This window comes from Colius striatus, chromosome 1 (assembly GCF_028858725.1).
Source record: "Colius striatus isolate bColStr4 chromosome 1, bColStr4.1.hap1, whole genome shotgun sequence".
Lineage (NCBI taxonomy): Eukaryota > Metazoa > Chordata > Aves > Coliiformes > Coliidae > Colius > Colius striatus.
The window spans coordinates 112,114,846-112,136,201 of NC_084759.1; the positions used below are offsets into that span (position 1 = coordinate 112,114,846).

Consider the following 21,356-nt stretch of genomic DNA (forward strand, 5'->3'; position numbering starts at 1 on the left):
TTTATATACAGAAACACAGTTTATTATAAGGAGTGCTAGAAAAAATCTCTTATGTATTTTGCTGTAGAATTAGACACGGCAAGATATGTAAAAAGAAGCAAGGAATTTCCTTAGGGATTTCTGATGTCAAACTTACAAATTCCAAGGATGCTTTCCTCACAACATGGGGAAGTTGACACTAGAGAGAAGCATCAGAATCTTTAATTTTCAGTACCAGGTCTACTGGCTTCAAAAGCAGGATGGCATGTCCTCAGACTCAGATCAGCTCATGCAATTGGTCTGAGTCATGGATGCAAAGACTGTAACATGCAGGGGTACATTAAACTATAATTTGGTTTTATATTAAAATGCTTTAAAAATAATTATGGCAATAATAATACCTATTGACAGGAATAGTCCACAAACCCAAAGAAACAAGTAACTTTTTTTTTTTTCCAACTGTTCTCAGCTGGAGAATTGTCTAGGTGGAATGGTTTCAAGAAGTAAGGGAAGCTGATAGTTTTGTTTATGATCAAAAGGAACGTAGACTATTTCCTTACTGAGAATGTTAACACAGATAAACGAAGGAGAGCCTGAGTTCTAAGGAATATTACTTCAATGAGTGCTAAGCACCCTGCTTACCTACATTTCCTTATTTTCACTATTTTGCAAAACCGATATATTAAATGAGGATCCACATGTAGCCTCACGTTTAAGACTGTATGTAATACAAGGAATTAGAGAAAACCATTATCTACTGAGTGCCAAATACAATTTCAGCGTGACCTCTGGAAAAGGTAGCTGAAGTGAAAAAGACTAGCTGAGGTACAGACATCACCTGTGAACTTTCTCTAAGGTCACGAGCATTCACATGAGGACTGTGTGTTCACAGAAGAGACCAATGTATGTCACAGACTTTGAAGCCTTGGCAGAGCTTCCTTGACATCCAGGGGAAAAGGGATCAAAGGCTTTGCAGGCAGAGCGTCTCTAGCTAATAACAGGCTATGCATGGAGTGACATTGTTAAAACACTTCCCTTTTATTTCCCTAAAGGAGGAGTTTTATTAAGTTAAAATGATCCTTGAATAGCCTCTGGGCTGAACTGTAAAACACATTTGAAAAGCGTAAAATCTTTATTTATGCCAGGAATGTTTGAAACTCAAAAGATAAATGTCATTCAAAAAACCAAGCATGTCCTAGGTATTCAGTACGTAATGGGGTACAGCTGTAATAACAGTCAGTGAACCAGAGACTCCCTACATCATGTCATTAGTTCACTTTTAATAAGTCTATCTTCTTGTCCTTTTTATAAGGACCATAGGGAAAGAAATAAATATATCAGGCATTGAACATCTGTGGCTTTCTCAAATTGTCTCTCTTAGAAGACAGATCTACTTAAGGGACCTGTCTTAGCATACAGATTGTAAAGCGCACACAACCCTTTCTAAATATGGATTTTATTTAAACAGGGAGCATCACACATCATTTGTGAGCTGAAAACAATGCAGTCTAGCTTAACAGAAAAAAGGCTGAACACATAAACAGCATTGCAGTTCTTGCGAGTAATCAAAGACATATTGAAATAAAGCTTGGTGTTCAACTTGTTGCTGAATTTACTCCCTTGAAGACACAGATTTCAGGCAAATAAAATTCTAGTTCTGATGAGGTTTTAAAAACTTCTTCTGAGAGCCAAGGGATTCTTTGCTTACAAAGGCACTAAGAAATTCACCAATTCTTTCTCCATTTTAAATGCTTATCCCCCAAGCTGAAATTAAAGGATGGCTTGAAATTTTCCATCTACAAGTAACATATGTAGATCAAGGTATTACAACCACCTGTATCTACCCTTTAAGAGTCTCCTCCCAATGATGCTAATTTCTGTACTTATGGGTCGGTTTTATTATCAAGACTTTTTTGAACAGATTTCCTCCTGGTACATTACTGAGTCAACTTCCAGACCTGATACTGTCACATAGAAGTGCACATGCACAGCTACTGTTGTGGTCATCTGTCTTCCTACATCTTTTCAATATAAAAGATAGTAGGAGGAGACTTCTGAAAATCAGACTACTGCTCCTCTAGGGAAGCCTGAGATGATATAGGGGTTATCTGGGTTTTGGGTATTCTTTACACTGTAGCTGTGTGTGGATGTCACAGTTTGGATCCAGGAGTGGTTATTCTCTTTCAGATTCCTATATGAAAAGAGCTACACAAAGAAAGGAATAAACCCTTTACAAATGCAAAACTGAATTGTGGGGAGCGATCAAAACTCAGATTTAGATACTTTTAGGCACTTAACTGAAAGGCACAATGACTTTCTATAGTTGCTAGGAAAAGACTGACATCTCTAGGTGGAATTAGCCCACAAAAATTCTCCTGTGTCCCTTTTGCATTTCTTTCTACAGCAGATGAGTGAAGGTTTTGTGGAAGAGCTGGGCTGAACTGAGGGTAGAGTTTGAGGGAGGCTCTTGTTACCATATGTCCCCTTTGTTCCTCTCCTGATGCCAGAATATATGACAGCACAAACTCTTTGTAATCAATTCAGCACTGGCACTGGCTTAGCATAGCTGAACCCATTTGCTGTGACCATTTGGAGCTGTAATGTTGAGAACACAGTTTACAAGGTCTTAAGTTCTTAAGAACTAATTAAACAGAAACCTACGTTTAAAGCTATAACACTATGCTTTCAGTGATTAAAAAACCCAATCTATTTTATTATCATGCAGGCATGCAGTAAAGACCTGAGGTATAATGAAAAAAGATTTGAGTATCAGCATGGGTATATTTAGAAAATACAGAAAAGTTAATTATTTTCACTGGACTTTGTTTCCAATAATTATTTTGCTGGATCTCTGGTCATCGAATTGTATCAGAAACAATGGAAGGGGTATGAGCTCATGAAGATGTATATGCAAAGTTGAGGTCTGGAGACAGAATATTCATCCTGATATAGAGTAGCTGCTCTACTGAGGAAAATTCTGTCACAAAAAGAGGGCCACAGACATAACCTCCTCGTTCCTATCTAACTTTACAGAGTTTTGTCCCTGTGGCCCCTCTGGTCTAACCTGGATAACTAGATTTGCTACCCTTCATGGTAACTCAGACCTATTTGAATACAGTACATAAAAATTAAAGTAAAAACTTTATATAAGCTCTCTTGGGACAACAGTTAATATTCTAGAGCTTACACAGTTCTTACAGCTAGAAAGCCCAAATACATCTTCAAACATAAGTTACCTGTCTCCATAGTAAAACTATGTAATGTACTAATGTAAACTAATTTGTTCAGATCAGTTTAAATCTCAAAATGCACAGTCATCTTTTAGAGTCTCCCACCAATTAATTTAATAGGAAAAAAACCAGTTCTTAGAGTAACAAAAATATGACTAAACAAAGGTTTGCAGTAGTTTAACCGAAATGCTCATATGCAATTTTAAACTGCTTCCCCCTGTAATCAAGCATCCTATTATTCACACAAGGAAAGCTAGTTAGTGGAGAGTAGGTCTCAGTCTATTCATTGCTGACTCCAAGGGAGAGTACCATAGCTGTTTGCTATAGTACCATAGCACAGAGTATGCTGTACAACACACAGATGAGTAAGATTGGATCCTGCAGGCTCTCTGCTGAAAAAGCTTAGGAAGGAGGTGGTAATCCACAGTCAATTTAACTAAATCAAATCTCTTCCTTTAAAGCCATTTAATCTTATGGATGTATTCTGTAAAACAAACCAAGCCTACTTAAGTTTTCCATATTCGTGTATGCATAAAGTTTATGTGCTGTGACAAATGCTAAGAGTTTTGAGGTTATCATTGCTAAATGAAAATAAAATAATTTAGCAATATTCTCCCGAATTTCTTTGAAGCAGGTATATTGTGGTTTACAGGCCCTCTGCAACCATGGGTTTATTCTCTTTCCAACATGAGTAAGTGTACTGGGAGTTTACTCCCTCAAATTTCATTGAGAAGGCTTTGCTACATGGATGGAAAGGTCAGAGTTAAAAGAAGACAGTAATTACTGATCTGTCCCTTATCAGATTTCCTTCCACTTGCCACTGTATTCTTCACAGTATACACGATTAGCTCACACGGATTGAGGTGGGAAGAGACCTCTGCAGATCATCTGATCTGAAAGCAGGGGCAGCCAGAAGAGGTTGCTTGGCATCTTAACTAGTCAGGCTTTAAATATCTCTACAGATGGAGATGCCACAATCTCTTCGGGCTACCTGTTCCAATACTCAATCACATTTAGAGTAAAACAAGTTTTATTCCTATATTTAAACTGAATTTCTTGTAATTAGTTTGCAATCATTGCTTCCTGTCCTGTCACTAAGAACCACTGAGGAGAATCTGTCTCTATTTCCTTTACACCCTCCCATACTGCCTTTTTATGCATTGAGAGGATTCTCCTGAGCTTCCCCTCCTCCAGACCAGGTAGTGCCCCTTCTCTTAGCCTTTCCTTCCGTGGCAGATTTTCCTCTCCCTTAATAATCTTAGTGACCATTCACTGTTCTTGCCTCAGTATATCCATGTCTCCCTCAGACTGGGTGGGGGTTAAGCTGAACATACATGTGGCCTCACCAGTGTTGAGGAGAAGGATCATCTCCCTCAACTCACTAGTAGTCCTCTTCCTACTGCAGTCCCACATATTCTACCAGGACCTCCAGGTCCTTTTCTGCAAAGATGCTTTCCAGCCACCTGGCCTCCAGCATGTACTTGCACACAGGGTTAGTTCTCCTCCAGTGTAGGATGCACCCAGCTCCAGGAATGCTCCAGAAATGCTCAAGATTGACATTGAAAATAGTGTTCTGATGGAAGCTCACCATAATTACATTCTATAAAGTTAGGAAAATAAAAAGACTCTAAACCTTTTCACAATGACAAAAATGTGACTCTTGGGGAAATGTTCTGCATCAATTTTACACGTCATTCAACTTTGGGACATAGATCTAGAATAAGAATTCCTTAAAAAACAATTCTAACGCCTCTAGTTAAAAGCGGAGCCTTTAAAGGTAATGACCAGTGAATGCCTTTTATTCTGACCTAGCTCTTAGGCAGTTAAGTATTTTTTTAGCATTAGATACATGCTTATAGCCAATAGACTTACATAGGTTCTTCTTACACAGGTAACATATTTATTTGTTAGACTGTAAGTGCTGCTCTTTTCAGGCATATAGTAAGTGTTATTTGTTATTGCTCACTTCAGGACCTTCTCAAGTTTCAACAGATTCAGGATGCTTTCATTATTTGTTTTGTTTTACACAACAAATAGAGCAAGAATTGTATTTATTATTTATTAGACAAGTCACTATCATATTGTTTGTATAAGTTTACAGCTGCTAAAACTAACGAATGCAAAGCCAAACAAAATTAATCAAACAGATTTTAGATCAAATAAACAGAAGCAGTTCTTGTATGGTGAACCTTCTCATGAGATCTGCCTGGAGGAAAGGATGGGGGTAGTGTGTGCTGAGATACCAGCAAGAAGGGTAAGGCTTTCTAAGTATTACCTAATAGATCAGTATCTAATAATAGTGGAGACTTCTGCAAGTTCTGAAAGCCCTCCTTGTCTCTTCTAGATTGCAAAGATCATTTCATAGAATATGCTTTTTTAAAGTGCTGTTAAGACAATTACATCCTTCATTAAGAAATTAATAATTTTCCTCAGCATTCCTGAGTCATACCTACAACCTGTGTGACAGTGTGATATCATAAAAGCAGTGATAGGGCAGAAAAACTGTTACTTTCTCATGCAGCATCTGCAAAACATAATCGACTCATATATGTCCCTGACCAACGGCCGTGTTTTACATCGGAACACCTCCTCCCTCATTTTTGTAAATAGATTACCCAGTAGCATGATTGTGTTGTCCCTACCAAACCTTAGCCTTCCCTCAGTGAATTCTACACCTAATCTCTGTTTGAAACCTTCCTGGGTTCTGGTGTGAGTTTCCTGCTTGCTACAGTGCAAAGGCACTAAACACAGAACAACTCTGGTTGGGACTGGATGTCATTTCTTTTTGGATTATTTATAAAGCTTGAAGGACTAGACAATTCTCTTGTCTTTATAGAAAAAGGCATTTTTAAAAAGCTCATAATCTGTTTTCATAAAAAGCCAGCAAACCTAGAATATCTGTGCCAGACGGCTGATCATGCTAGCAACAAGCTGGGCAGAGTGGCATGGCTGTCAGCCTCGCTGTGTGGCACATTCACAATCAGCACACCACCAGTAGCAGTACCAAATTCCATACTCTGTCTTGTAGCAGCCACTAACCCTTTTGGTGTTATTACCTGATCTAGGTGGAGTTGCTTCTGCAGGGGGGTTGGACTAGATAATCTCTAAAAGTGTCTTCCAACCCCTATCATTCTATGGTTCTATGGTTCTTATAAGTGCTAACATCTGTGTGGTACAACATACTGACATGAGGTGAGAGCCTCCTTTGGACAGCAGCAGAATGCTTCAATTTAATTTGGTGGAAGCTGCATCCGGTGCCAATCAAAGGTATATATTACAGTGCAATCAAAGATGATGATGAACAAACTACATTAAATACAAACATATGCCTTTTCTCTTTTACTTCCACAACAAAGACAGAAAGACTCACAGGAATGAGAAATATTGCAGTGTCATACCTATCTATGGTGGGTTTTTTTTCAGAGATGGCCGCTTATTAACATTTGCTGGAAGGGAAGGAAAACAAAGTGCAAGAAAGTGCAGAAAAACTCAGGCTAAACAGTTGGAAGAACAAACCTAATCCATCTTCTGAAATGGTTCTGATTTCCTTCAACTTAGGGGACTGGATTTTGGCTTTACAGTAGTTTTGTACTGTAACATGTATTATCCTTCTTGCATCCACAGCATCAGCAGAATCAGAGTCTGGATGTTTCAAACCTTTCAAGTGACAATGAAGCACATCTTTACTTCTAGACCAGGAAAACTCCCAAGAAAACTCGTAACTAACAATCCAAGATATTGTTAGTTCCAGACTTTAGAACTCAGAGTCACTGTAAAGGTATCAGTGAATTTTTCAGAAATATTTAAGGTGACTTTTTTGTATGTGTATATATCTATGGTATATGTAAATTTAAATCATGCGTACCAATATGTATACATGATCTGTTTACATACAAAAAAGGAGCTTCTGTGCAAATTGACTGACTGCTAACATCAGCTGAATTTATTTTAACACTCTGACTGATCTCTCGATTGCTGCATTACAGAAAATTAGAACTATGTACATTCTGATCTGTTAGGCTGGTGATGGATTAATAGGCAGAAATATCTATGTTTATGGTGAGAAACATGGAAACAAATGTTTATTCAATTTCCAGTGAGCCTTTGGAGCCCAGAAACTCAGCAAACATGACACCAATTGGTGCCTGTCTTGAACTGAGTTCATCTGAAGAGGTACAATGTCTGATTCTTACCACCAAGAGAACTGCCATAAAAATCTCTTTTTTTTTTTTTTTAAATAATTAGAAAACATAAAATATTCTTCAGCTCTGCCTCAGGCTCTTTGAAACTCACACACTTGAAAACTGCTTGTTTGAATGGGTGGGGAACGCTTTGTGGAACAGTTTTCAACTAAGCTGGGGTGGGCCCTAACAGTGCTTGCAAAAAAGAACATGGATTTATCATAGCCATTGCAAAGGTATAGGCCTCTCACATCAAGGCTGGCAGATGTGAAATAGCATGGATACAGGAGAGAATGAGAAGATCTGAGTTGTAGGGACCTTCTATACTTTGTCTCTCCAAAACACATGGCCTACTAACTAACATTGTTCCTTCCTGCAGGCTTTGCCAGGAGCTCTGTCCACAAGATCCATCTTCCCATACCGTAGGGTATCATCTCTTGTGATTCCTAATCCACAGAACAATCTCCCAAAGCAATACACCTCTCCTACAACCTTGAGCCAAGCAGAGCTTAGTCATTTAATCAAAGCTTTAAACAACTGGTGGATACCCCTGTCCTTGAAGGAATGTACCTAAAGTCAGACAGCACAAAAAGTAGCCCTGGAGTCATGACTGGCTTTTGTAGATTTTTGGTCTCTTATGGATTCAGATCAATGGAGCTTTTATTCTTTTTTTTCTGAAATGTCCCACAATTAAATCCTTAATTAAAATGTAATCTAAGATCTTCAGACTTTCTCCTTTCTTGCCCTGATCAGGTATTTAAGTATGACATTAGCTAAAAATATGCTAACCACGAAGAGAATGAAGAGAAACTGCATTTTTGTAATTATGCTTTAAAAGGTTACTTATAGACATATTTAAGGTCTAATTTTAGCAACTTGCAGAACTTCTAGGGGAATTCTAATATAGTAAACCAATAAGCATGATCAAGAGAGCACAGTTACACCTGTAGCAACCCACGCTATCTAAATGTACTTAAAGCAAAAATGGGCTATGCATAAAAATAGAAACAAACAAACAAACTGCTTAGCCATCCTGTGGATTGCATTAAACAAAGGTGGTATTGCCAGAAATACATTGACTCTGACACGTCATAGGAACTCTGAGTTCCAAAACAAAACCAAAATCCACCTTGAATCGCAGTACAAAGGCAGCTAGCTCTGGGCCGTGGAGAAGCACACTGCAAAGAAGGAGGCTTCTGCAGAGAGATACCTTTCACTGACCCCAGACAGTTCACTCTATGAATCATCCCCATGTGACTTCTAATAGCTACAATGATGAGCAGGCTGAAAAGCTGTATCTCTCATATAAAAACAAACAAACAAACAAAACCAGAAGAAAAGAGAGAAACTTTATAAAGGCTACTCAAGTTTCTGCCACAAACATCCAAGATATGTAACTGTAGTGGTAGCAAATTGTTTGGAATGAACATAAAATGCACGTTTCAGAGCTGAAGTAAATATCTAGATGAGAAAGAGATCATTAGATGATGTTTCAGTTAGGTAGATTTGCCCCTCTCTCTCTACTACATATTTAAGCAGTTCTCCAGGACATTTGGAAATATAGTGACTGCTGTCAGGAAACAGTGTTCTCACATTTTTATGTCTCCCACTAAAGCTGATCTGTGATCTGAGGAGAAGAGATATATCTCCTAGAATGAAAAACATTGTAATAACATATCTATCCGACTAGAAGAATGTCTACTTAGAACAATGTGAACTCGATTCATGCCTTGAGTAAGACAAGAAATGTTGGTATTTTGGGGATAGGTGTGGGATGGGAGGAGGTGGGAAAAGACATACTGAACATGGAACAGAACCACAGTAATTTCTAGATCTAGTTTTTCTCTTCACTGGCAATCACTGTTCCTAAAAAAAGAGTACCTAAACATATGCTAGAGAAAAGTCTAGATTCTTCACATCTTGCAGATAAAGGGAACCTTGTCATATGAGAAGCAAATGGTAGAATAGTGCAGGAGTGCAAAAGCTATCATCTGACAGTCAGGGCATACTGCTGTGCTTATGCAGGGCCTCAATGACTTCAATGCGTCTCTACAGAAGCGGAGCAGTCCTTTGTACATTATCAACTACGACACTAGGAACTAATTCAGTATTCAGCTCCACACCCCCATCACATTGGCAGTAATTCAGAGTTGGTGAGACAACTTGTAAAGGGAAAAAAAAAAGCAGTGTTTTAAAGCTCTCTAATTTAATGTTAGCTTTTTATGTGACTAACATCAAAGAATTTTTTCACTTCTATTTAATCAAAATTAATCACTAAAATTACTACAGTAATTTATGTTAGAGATTATTGAAATGAGTGTTTTATTAAAATCTGGTTTTATTAATAAAACATATTCCAGCTAAGGCATCATGTGAGTCTGTTATTAAAGACTATTAACTAGGAACTGAGAGTTAATCATAACAGTCATGCTGCCAGGTCCTTTGACAGCAACACACACTGGGTTTGTTTCTGCTTTTACTTTTGCTAGCATATTCAAGTCAATTAGTTACCGAAGCACAAGGGCAGTCAGAGTAACTCCTGTAAAATATGGAAAAAAACTAAAGGTACATACACCTCAGTAGTTTTGAATAAAGAAAGGGTAATTGGAAAGGGACTCACCAGCCTGATTAGTTGTGATGCTGACAGCAGCAAACTGTCTGGAAAGCATACTCAAGTCAGATACACCATTGATCGCATCAATCTCAAAAGTGTAATTGGTGTGTGCCAAGAGGTCCACTACTGTCACCGTGGTGTTGGTGAGTCCAGTCTGACGGGGTAAGAATCGTACATTGTCACTACACGGCTCACACATCTTGATGTTTCCTCCACACTTCTTGCAAATTATGTTGAAAGTGACATCTTTCCGACCTCCAGTGTCAAGAGGCCAGCTCCAGTCCAGGATAACAGATGTCTCATTGATGTTTGAGATAACATTTCTTGGAGCAGATGGTGGTCCTATAAAAGGAAGCAGGAAATCAGAGGGATGAGCTTTTCTGTAGTAAGATGGGAGTGACAAGGATGCAAAATTACAAAAGCCAAAACACAAATAACCAAACTCTTCTCGTTATTTCCAGTAGAGGCTCCTGAAGTATTTAACTGGACTATAGATCTAAACTATCAAGGACCATGTTTTCTTATAGATAGACAGTACCCTCAGGGTGCAGTTCAGGACTGAGGGCTGAAAATATTAGTAGCAGTTTAAAAATTCTATGTCTCCTTCTGGAGTCTGACAGAGAATAAGAAAGATAAGATGAAAATAGAGACTCAGCCCATCATTGTTTTGGCAGCCTGTCCAACATGTAACAAGAAATGGGAGGCAGTGGATGGCTGACTGCAATGGGACATGAGAGGAAGCAAGCAAGCTGCTGAGATGCAGATGGAGGAGCAAGAATGACAGCCCCGAGCATAATGATGCTACTCACTGGTGCAAGCCATGGATGGAGGGTCTTTCTCAGAGCGAAAGTAATTCTTTTCACACCTGCAGTTCAGAGATGCATCTTCATAGGTAGAGCTGTGAGGTGGGCATTTGGCACACTTCACGTTGCCGGCAGAGGCTTTGTAGAACCCAGGTCGACAAGCTGCAAAATAACAGGAGTATAGTTTTAAATTCCATGGACATTTCCTTGATTTGAACATGCGACTTCGTTACCGCCCTGGGAACTATCCACATATAGATCATATTTTGCAGACTTTTATGGTTTGAAAATACAGATTTTTCCCATAATGAGAAAACTGATGGAAATAAAACCTCTTGGCAGAACAAAGCTCTTCATGCATCAACTTGGATTTGGATTTAATTTTGCCTGAAAAATAAAATGGTGTATTGCTCCACTAAACATCCAGAAACATCTTCTATGTTGCATTTTGAGAACTTCACTTGTTTTTCTTTTCTTCTGGTTAATTAACCAAAACATTGGCCCTATCCTGCACAGGAAGCTAATTTTATCCTCCCTCTGCTGCCAAGGTTTGATTACAAGGGCACGCTAACTGAACTTTTCAGTTCAGGACAACTAAGTAAGCCAAACCCAAGAAAATAACCTGAACAGTGAAAGATCTATTCAGTTTCTGAAGGACTATGCATCGGGCTCAACAAGCTCCTCCTGACACTATCAGAAACTGTCATGGTCTGTATGAGGAAGATGATTGTTACATTATCCTAGTCCTCTAGGGATGGTGCTTGAACCCACAAAAACTGCTTCTGAAAACCTCCCAGTGGTCGTGGTTCATTAACACAGGCATGCTCCCTCTGTTTTGGCTCCTGTTGCATTTTTGACTGATTCAAGGCTGTGATTGCATCAGAAGAAAACAGCCTTAGAAGTAACAGAAATGACCAATTTAGCAAATAACTTTTTATGAAAAACCCATGCAGTGAAATAAGCCCATTGACTTCTTTCCACCAAGATGATATCACCATCTGAAAATAATAATAAAAAAAAAAAGAGACCAAAATCAGAATCAGCAAACTGTGCAGTTCATCTGCTGAGTCTCCTCAAAACACCCACTCTTCTTCAAATGGATTTTAGCAAGTAAAAATATTCCAGCTGACACCAGTTGCCTGCAGCTCTGTACTCATACCTACAACGACCATATACAAACAGACAATGGGAAGAAAAAGGAGCACATCTTAAAATGCCTTCACCTTTTGCTACACGCCAGTTCCACAGCAGACACTGCTTAACATACAGGCACGACAGGAAAACCCCAATACATTCTCTTTACGATCATAACGTTTTAAAAAAGAATAATAGGAAGAAACCCTCAGCTTCTTGAGTCTGGAGCTCAGACAGTTATGCTTAGATAAAACCTGTCACTGAATGAAATGATAATTTGAAGTCAAAAGAATGGGTTCACCAGTCTTAGTGTAAACCTAAACAGGGACACACTTTATATTTTTGCTTATGAACCAATTCATAAATGTAACATAAATTCCAAGATACAATACTATGTGCTCTTTTGTGTTCATTCATGTGCTGCCCAAACAGAAAATTGTTTGGATGGGCAGCTTAAGGTAGAAAAATAGTCAGAATAATAATTATTCTTACATTATCTTTGTAAATGACAGAGAAGAAAGCTGCAGCATTAAACTGGGTGTTCAGCTTCCATGTTATCATCCATAACCAAAACCTAACTGAATATCTGGATTACACAAATTTGTTGATTAGTCCCCTGTGCCAAACACCTGCATGAAACACAGTGGCAAGGAGAGAGAACAAACTACTGTACAGTCATATGTTCTACTCTGAAACATCTTAAGAAAGGAAACCCTCCTCACACTGCATTGGACACAGTGTGAGAAGTAGAAAAACATTTCACAAGGAAGCGCTAATCTCAGCCACTCTTCAGCACTTCACAGCCCTTGTAAATCAAGGCTCCTGGCTGCAGCTGCTACCTCCGACTTCCACGGTTAGCAAATCAGCTGGGAAAGACACCTCCTGCTCCAAGTTTGCTCCTGCAAGCCCTGAGGAAACAATTCCTAGTTTGAGCCTCTAAGGCATGGGCCCAACAGGAAATCTGTGAAAGCAGAATTAGTAAAAATGATCTTGTGGCAAACTTTGCAGAGCCTAACACTAATCCATCCGCTCTGGCACAGCCTATTCTCCTTCAGCCTTGAGTTTTGGTCTCCTGAAAGGTTGTAAGGGTATTTGGGGATTTCTATTTAATTTGAGGAAAAAAAGGAAACTTAAGGCCCTCTTAAAAATAAAATGTAGCCTAAACCAGCTTTTATTTGGTTGTCATTGTTGCAGCCTTTTAATACTCAAATCTCATTCCTCCCCAAAACTGCTCCTTGATACGTATGCCCTACCTAGAATGAGCCTCTTTGTTCTCCCTCTGGCTGACATAAAGCCCTCAAATGATTTTACTGTCTCTAGACACAACATAGCCATTCTTGGCCCTAAGACAATAAGCCAGGCAAATCCCACTCTTACCAGTACTAGTAACTAAGCAAACACATTAAGGAATAAACATTACACTACATCTGTTCAGCTAATTACACAGCACTTTCACCAAAAACTTCCCATGGAAACTTATGTTATTAAACTCAAATTGCTTCACTTAACCAAATCCACTCAGCTTGGAGAGAGACATTTTTATATTTATGGGTAGGCATACATAAGACAAAGATACATGCAGTATAATTTTTTAATCCTTTAAGATACTAGCTTAATGTAAAGTTTAGAAAAAGACTAATAATGTAAAACTGAGTCTTTCTCACGTGGTTAGTCTTCCTATAAGATAAAATTTCCACTGCTTATTAAGCATAATTTATTCACAGCATTATAACACATAAGCATCTGTTTATAGGATGAAAGTACAGTAAGACCATTTATTTGAGACACCTTCATAGCATCTACCATCAGCATTTTAATATGGCAATTGATTTAACATAAGTAAACAAGCTTGTGTTAGAAGTGGACAGATTTTGTGGGGTGAGGAAGAGAAAGGAAGGAAACAAACCACACGATTAATGTCTCTCTCATCCTTCAGGTGAAAACTTGTAGACCTAATTTAAGAAAAGGTGGTGGTAGCCAGAGGAAAATGAAAGAAGAAAGAGGGGCAGGAAGCACACTGGTAATACAAGATCATGCTTTTTGTTTTCCAGAGGGACGAGGTTTTCATCATTTTGTGTTTCTGCTATAACAATAGAGTGAGCAGTGTAGGGCAAGTGAATGAGCCCATCAGATCGCTGCTGCCCCAGTGTGCACTAGCAAGGCCATCCTAATCTTATGTCTTCCCCTCAGGCTGTCTAGCACTTTCTGTCTGTGTCTGTCAGACCAATTTAAGATTATTCACAACTGCATCACAAAGGAGGAAAAAAAATGCAATTATACTTGAAACTGAAGCTTGGAAAGGGGAGGTGGCAATAGAAAAATTTGTTAATGTACTTATTATTATTTTTCTAGTCATTTATAAATTGAGATATATAAAGAAAAAATGAAGCCTTTATTTCAAAAGGCATTACTTTTTAATGTTAGAAAAAATGGATTACATGAACTGATGGAAGGTTTGGCTTTTTGAGGTGAATATCATGGCTTTTGTTTCAGTCAGGATGAAAATAAGGACTAGCATAGTTAGTTTTCACAGAATATGTAATTTCAGCATAGGAACTGGCTGTGAACAGCAGTTGCTTTTTCTCAGCATCTTCTAGAAGCTAAGAAATTTTCCTTTCCCTCACAAGCAATAATGATGCAAGAGGAAACAGATGCAATAGGCCAGGAGGAAAAACCTCTTGGCACACTTAACAGTGAACAAAGGAAACCTTGCGAGTTTTTACATACATGACAAAAATTGTATAGCAAGGCTGTTTGGTTTTGCTTTTTAAGTAGGTCTCCTCAAGCAATACCTGTTGGCCTTGGTGACTCCTGTGGTTACTCCAAACTGAAATATTATTTTAAAATTATATGCAGTCTAATTTCAATCTCTTTTGAGTGCGAGCTACACTGACTTCATTTAAACAACTTACTGGTAAGAATTTCAGGACTGCAGTTGTCCTTGTTACTGTATGTAAATGAATTTCCTTATGCTTTAACTGATGAGTCTATCTCAGAGACAGAGAGTAAGGGGAGCTATTTCAGTAACAAAAAACCAAACATATGTAGCAGTCTCTGGTAGCTACTGCTTACAGAAATGTGATTGTCTTTTCAATAGCAAAGTGAATTTTGCCTCTATTTGAGATGAAAATATGGTCCTAATTAAGGGTTAAAGGATTAATTTCAATTTGAATATATTTTAAATTAAAATGTAAAGCTGTTAGTAAATAGAGCATTTTAGTATTCAGATGCTGCAGCCTCCTGTACATAAAGCAGTATCACTAATTCTCAGCTGTAAATGCCAACTAACCACCTGAGCCTATGCCGCATGAGCAGACAACATCCCAGCCTCAGTACTCCAGGCCTTACAGGGCCCATTTCCCTGCACAAGGTCAAAGAAACTGTTTGCAAAATGAGCTACACTCCCTAGTCCTACACAAGCTCTGCTTTTTGTGCTATGAGTCAAGGCTTGAGCTTTGCAACACACTGAAAGCAGGCATACAGAGCCATGAAACTGGGTGTGCAAAGGGCAGCATCCACCAGGAGACTGAGTATTTCCTTTTGTTCCTCTGCCCTTCAATAAAACAGCCGGGGGGCAAAATGACACTGTGGCATTAAATTCCTGCATTTAGATAAGGGAAATCATAAACTTGTACAGTTCATGGATACCTTAATGTTTCCTCACAGCATGTGTTATCAAGTCAGATGACAACAGCCCTGGGACAAGCCTCCTGGCTCTGTCCATATGAGAGAGGACAGAAAAGCATGCCCCATCCTTGTAGTCCATGTTAGAGGGGCTCTGTAAATCACTCCCTTTGTCACCTGTGGAAATTACATGCCAATAAGCCACAGCAGTCCTTACATTGGCTGAAGCCACAAGATGACCTATGCCTGTGCAGGTGTGCTGGGAAGTGAATGCTACTGGCTGGCTCACCCTGATGCCCATGTAGAGCCTTGCATCTTTGAAATGCTCCCAAATTCCTTTAAAAATCATTTACACAGTTCTTTTTTTCTCACTACATGTATTATGGTCATCCTCTGGAGATGCCAATAGCACTGTGTTTATCACCAGTAGCAGAATTGCACATTCACCCACTCATATATACACATGCACATGCAAAATGAGATGTAACACAGCTGTCAGCTTGTGAAAATAGATGGCATAACAAGACATAAATTAATCTCTTAAAACTTTCAAACCCATTTTCTTTTCCTCAGGCAAGCCATTTTTTCCCCTTCTTGCACTTGTTTATATCTTTGAGAAACAACAAAAAGGTGAAAACCGTTATTAACTTTAAATGAAGATTTCAAAGCTGCTCATTTCACACTTCTGTCACAGATTATATCCAACCACACGTGTTACCCTTGCTATATTGAAAATAACACTGGCTTAGATACATGAAGTGTAGGAAATTAAGGCAGAATTCTGCCCTGAGTCATACCACCCTCACACTCTCACTTTGTAACACGTGGCATTCACAACACTGAAAATGTCTCATTTTTCCCTCCCTTGTTCACTATGGCTTCTCGTTCAGTACAAAACAATGGTTTATAATATAGAGTTCCTACAAAATCTCTCAGAGCAGAGAAACTATCTTCAGAAGATTTCATTGCTCATTACTGTATGCAAAGCCACATAATCTATGGCATCACATATGTGCACACCCTCTCTTTCTCTCCTGGGCCTCTAGGTACCTTCTTGTACGCCTATCTAGCACAAATAGGCTTCTGAAAACTAGGGTGTATTTTCAATTCTTATGTCCACTGAACTTAAGAAATGTATTTTGCCACCAGATATGAATAAACAGTAAGATATCACTTAAGTGAATACGTCTCAAAGTTAAGTACTACTCCTTACAGTAGAAATAGAGGTATGTGGTCACTGCTATACCTTCACAACTTCCTATGCTTGCTGAGGACAGGGAAGAGGAGGAGGAGGAGGAGGCTGGGGCAGCCCTATTGCTTGTCAGCAGGTGGAGTCCCCGCTAAAGGCTACTAATATACAGCCAGAGCACTCGGTCTCTGGGATGTGGCACTGGAATGTACACTGTCTGTACTTAAGGGAAGAAGATAATAAGATTGAGAAAAACTTTAGTGAGGCCTAAAGCTCTGGTGGGGATGGCTCCATTACATCCAAAATAAGACTATGGCCAGAAAGAGGTAAGGACATTGCCTGTAGGATTCTCTTCTGTTTGTTGGGGAAATAAAAATTTACATTTATTCTTAGTATTCTCACTTTATCTTCCCTGTAGTCTTCAGCACACTATACATAATACCTGAAATAATTACAAAACAGGTAGTGCTGGGACCAGCAGCAGAAGCAACCTAAGTACTTTTGCTAAATATTATAAGCATATCAGTAAAATCTCATATTTTTTTTGCAAGCATAAGACATATTTTACTCTGAAAAAGCAGGCATAAAACTAAAAGTTGCATTTCAAATACTAATTCCCATCACTCCATTATTAGCTGTGCAATAGCATCAGAAAAAATGCAACAGTTCATCATTATAACTTATCTTGTAGGAGGCAGGGGGAAACTACTGCAGAAGAAAGATGCATCACATGTATTTTTGCATCTCAGGACTGAAAAATATAGTAATCACAGCTAAAGCTGGTGACAGATTTGAAGAACTAAGGAAGCTGTCCACCACTAGAAGAAATCAGCAATTAGCAAAACTGATGCAATTCTTTTCCTGTCACTAGGAAACAATAATCTGGTGGCTCAGGAAGTGATTTCTCTCCAATCTTTCCAATTGCTCCGGCCTTTGTGCCAGCAGGATGGACTGAGCACTTTCCCTTTTTCACACCTGAAAGTGGCCATTAGAACAAATATATATATATTCAAAATAAAAACTGGTAGTATTTAATCTTACTCATGAGTAAATTTCTGCTTTTTCCTCCCCACTTCATATTTTATAGTCATCTATAACCTTAACATATTTTAATCAGATGAATTGACTTTACTCCCAGGTCAAGTCATTCATCAGAAACAATTCCTGGTTTTTGTTTAATAACTGTTACTGGCAGACATATTAATTATATGTACATAAGAGATAGCATTATCCAGAGGGAATAAAACTGCACCTTTCAACCACATCCTGTAATAGCTCCACATTATGCCTTGCAGGCTTCTGTATCTCTTTTTCTAAAATACATTACAAAGGTGATTGCTGCCAGCAATACTGTTGAAAGTGCAATGTCAAGGACAGTAGGTCTAAAATCCGGCATTACAGCAAAGATATTCTTGCTTGTGGGTACATATTGTTTCAAAATTCATAAGGAATTTCAGTTTCTTCATAGGCAGATTTTTTAGGGAAAAAACCTTTCATTAATAGAAAACATTAAGAACTACAGGATTGATTGAAAATTAAAGCCAAACTGTCTAAATTCTATCTTAATTTGACTCAGTGAATCACTTAACCACGTATTTAAACACGGAATTTAGTAAAACCATGTTTATAAGTGCTGTGTTTCACTTTTCCTAAACAAGATGTTTTCCTGAAGCAAAGCCTGAACACAGTGAGATATATTAAACTATAATTTTGCCAAACAAAGACATTTCATGTTCTGTTTCTTTAAAACTTAATTTAATCCACAGAGATGAAAAATAACCACCAAAAAACCCACCAGCATCGACTTGAACAGGAAAAAAACCCGTTGTACGTACATACAGAAGGAAGTTTTAAATGAACATTTGGCAAGGATAAAAAGTAAAGAGATACTTTTTCTTTGAACTGCAATTACACTGTGGACTCCTCAAATGCAAACTAGATGTAGGATCCCAACAGTTTCAAACAATAAATGTTTCCTAACATTAGGGCAAGAGTGCTCTGAAGCGATAACCATGGTACTGTGCTCTGGTTTAGACTTTCTTCTAGGCAAGAGGGAAGATGATTTTGCATTTACTAGGATGTCCTTTTACAACTTTCTGTCCTTGTCAACACATACAGGAGAGCGTTGCTGGAGAGCATTTTGTGGGTGAAAAAATTAATGCAGAATGCCAATTAATGCAGGCTCCAAATCCAATGTTACTTCTTCCAGTGACACATCCTAATCAAAATGCTGCTTGGTGGCTTGTGTGATGTTACAAAGAGCTCAGCCCAGCTCCCCAATGACATTGGTCCACTACTGCAATTAGCATGAATTAGTACTTTTGTTAGTAGTCTCAGCAGAGCTGTCAAATTAATTGGACAAGAAACTTAACAAATGCTGTTCCCCTTAGAGATATTCCATCGGGTCAGGGTTGAGGCATATTGTTTGAGCAGTGTGGGGGAAGCTTATATTCATTGTGGCCTCGCTGAACCTGTTTTGTTGATAAAAAGTGAGGATTTTGGTTTCTGGAGCTGTTAATCCAGTACCTGTCACAAGCAGCTCACTGACATAAAAAAGACAATCAATTTTATAACACAGAAGTATTCCAGAAGCTGGTAAAAAAATATATATTATGTGTGTGTGTGTGTGTATATATATATATATATATATATATAAAATTAAAAGAGTCTCAAGTAATAGCCAGTGGCTAGAATAATGATACATTCATTTTTCATGAACTCTTACGTTCTCACCTCTCAAAGTCAATTCTTTCAGTTTATCTCTAATTTGCAGAAGTATTCAAAAGATAGTGCACTGTTTCCTCAATTTTAAGATGTTTTTGAATTTAACTACTGGAAGCAAGATGTGGCTAGATGTATATTAGCTTTAAGGTACTGGAGATGGTATACTGCGTTCCCTCACACACACACGAAAAAAAGTTGGAGTTGGTAATTTTAAGTATTCAGGTTGATAGCAGAGAAAAAGCTAAAATTGAGTGCCTATGCCTCATTCAATGAGGGCTATTGAATCCCTTATTGTTAGTTTCACTGCCAACCACTGACATATTGCTGCTTGAATTCACCGAGAGATAGTGCTGGGAAAGGGAAGCTCTGAAAAAAAGGAATGCTGCTGTAATGGCAGACATTTAAACCTATACAAAAAAGTTTCTATGGTTTAGGCTGCTGTCATTACTTGCTGAACAAACAGCTGTTGCATTGCTATTAATGTTGTTAATGTAATTTAACGGGTATATCTATATAAACATTTTAGTTTAGACCTGGAGAGCACTTTTAAAGCAAAATCCCAGTTCTTCCCTCTTACCATGATATGGCTCTCACTATGTAAAGTGTCTCCAGAACACACTAATAGGTGCACTGGAAGATGCACTCCCTGCTACATGGTGTCCACCAAACCTGACTAGAAATATTCTGGAAGAAAACACACTGAAATAGTTACGGTACTGGCACAGGGTCCTTCATACCAACTGCTTAACTCTACTGATCTGCTCCTACTTGTCTACATTACTTGCTAACATAGACTTCACTTGCAATTAATAGCCTTCAAATATCTCAGTGCAGTCCTCATTGCTAAAATTGTTAAACACCTCCACAAGAATATTCAAAAAGTACTGGTAATGGGGGAAAAAAAAGAATAAAAGATTATTTTATTATTGTAATGCCATTAAATACATAACCCCAAATAAACAGACATTATCATCTGTATTTTACCATGTTTAATAGAACACAGAACAGGCACAAAGAGAGGTTTCAGTGATTACTGAAGAATGGGTTTAACCAGAAGACCAGAACATGACAGCTTCATCATAGTCATAATGTCTCTTCTTTATGTGCCTTTTTCACTGACTGCATTTTCACCCTTCCAGTGAAAAGCCTGGAAATTAAACAGCTATGGCCTCTGGGGACATCTGTGCAGTGACAATCTTCTCACAGCTGAAAGGAAAAGCCCAAGGCTTTTGCAAAACTATCTAACCACTCAAGTGCAGTATTTATACATCCTGTGCTTTAGCTTTTATCTGGACTTCCTTGGTACTTTGCCTTTTTAAAAGAGAACTCTTAATTACTTAACGTGCATTTTCTATGCATGTATTAAAAATGTCTGGCTTTCCAGGGTAAGCAATTATCCACTGAACAAAAACTCAATTAAATGTAAATTTTAAAAAAAACTCCATAGTTCAGCATTTTTATTCACTAGCCTGATACCTCCATGACTTCAAGGGTGGAAGAATCTCAGAAAACAAAGAATCGAGTGTATTGCATTTTACAGGGTATTTGCAACAGAAATAATTCTCTCTTTGCAGTGAAGACGCTTTACAAACAGCAAGAGCAAAAGGAACTCAGTATTCTCCAACAGCATTCACTTTGCAATACACAAGATTCATAAGAAGGGAGAGGAAACTGTTTCCAGTATTGCATTTTGCATATATTTTCTCTAACAAATGATACTGTGTGCTAGTATGAAATGTCACATGTTCAATTAACACTTTCCGACTTCACTGAAGCTCAACACTAGCAGCAAGTTAAGACCACTGCATTTTATGGAGAACATATTTTTTCATGATGCTGCATTATTTTATACAAAAGCTTTTTGCTGTATAGACATCA

At 38.3% G+C, this 21,356-nt stretch overlaps 1 protein-coding gene across 3 annotated transcripts in view; it reads right to left on the bottom strand.

The window, feature by feature from the left end:
- Positions 1 to 21,356, bottom strand: part of EPHA3 (EPH receptor A3) — a 228,443-nt gene that overhangs the window by 63,952 nt on the left and 143,135 nt on the right. For all 3 annotated transcript variants that reach the window (XM_062003347.1, XM_062003338.1, XM_062003357.1), the window contains exons 4-5: positions 10,814 to 10,969; positions 10,011 to 10,346 (exon numbers count right to left, since the gene is read on the bottom strand). In XM_062003347.1, coding sequence (XP_061859331.1) covers positions 10,011 to 10,346; positions 10,814 to 10,969 — 492 coding nt within the window. The remainder of the gene's footprint in view (positions 1 to 10,010; positions 10,347 to 10,813; positions 10,970 to 21,356) is intronic.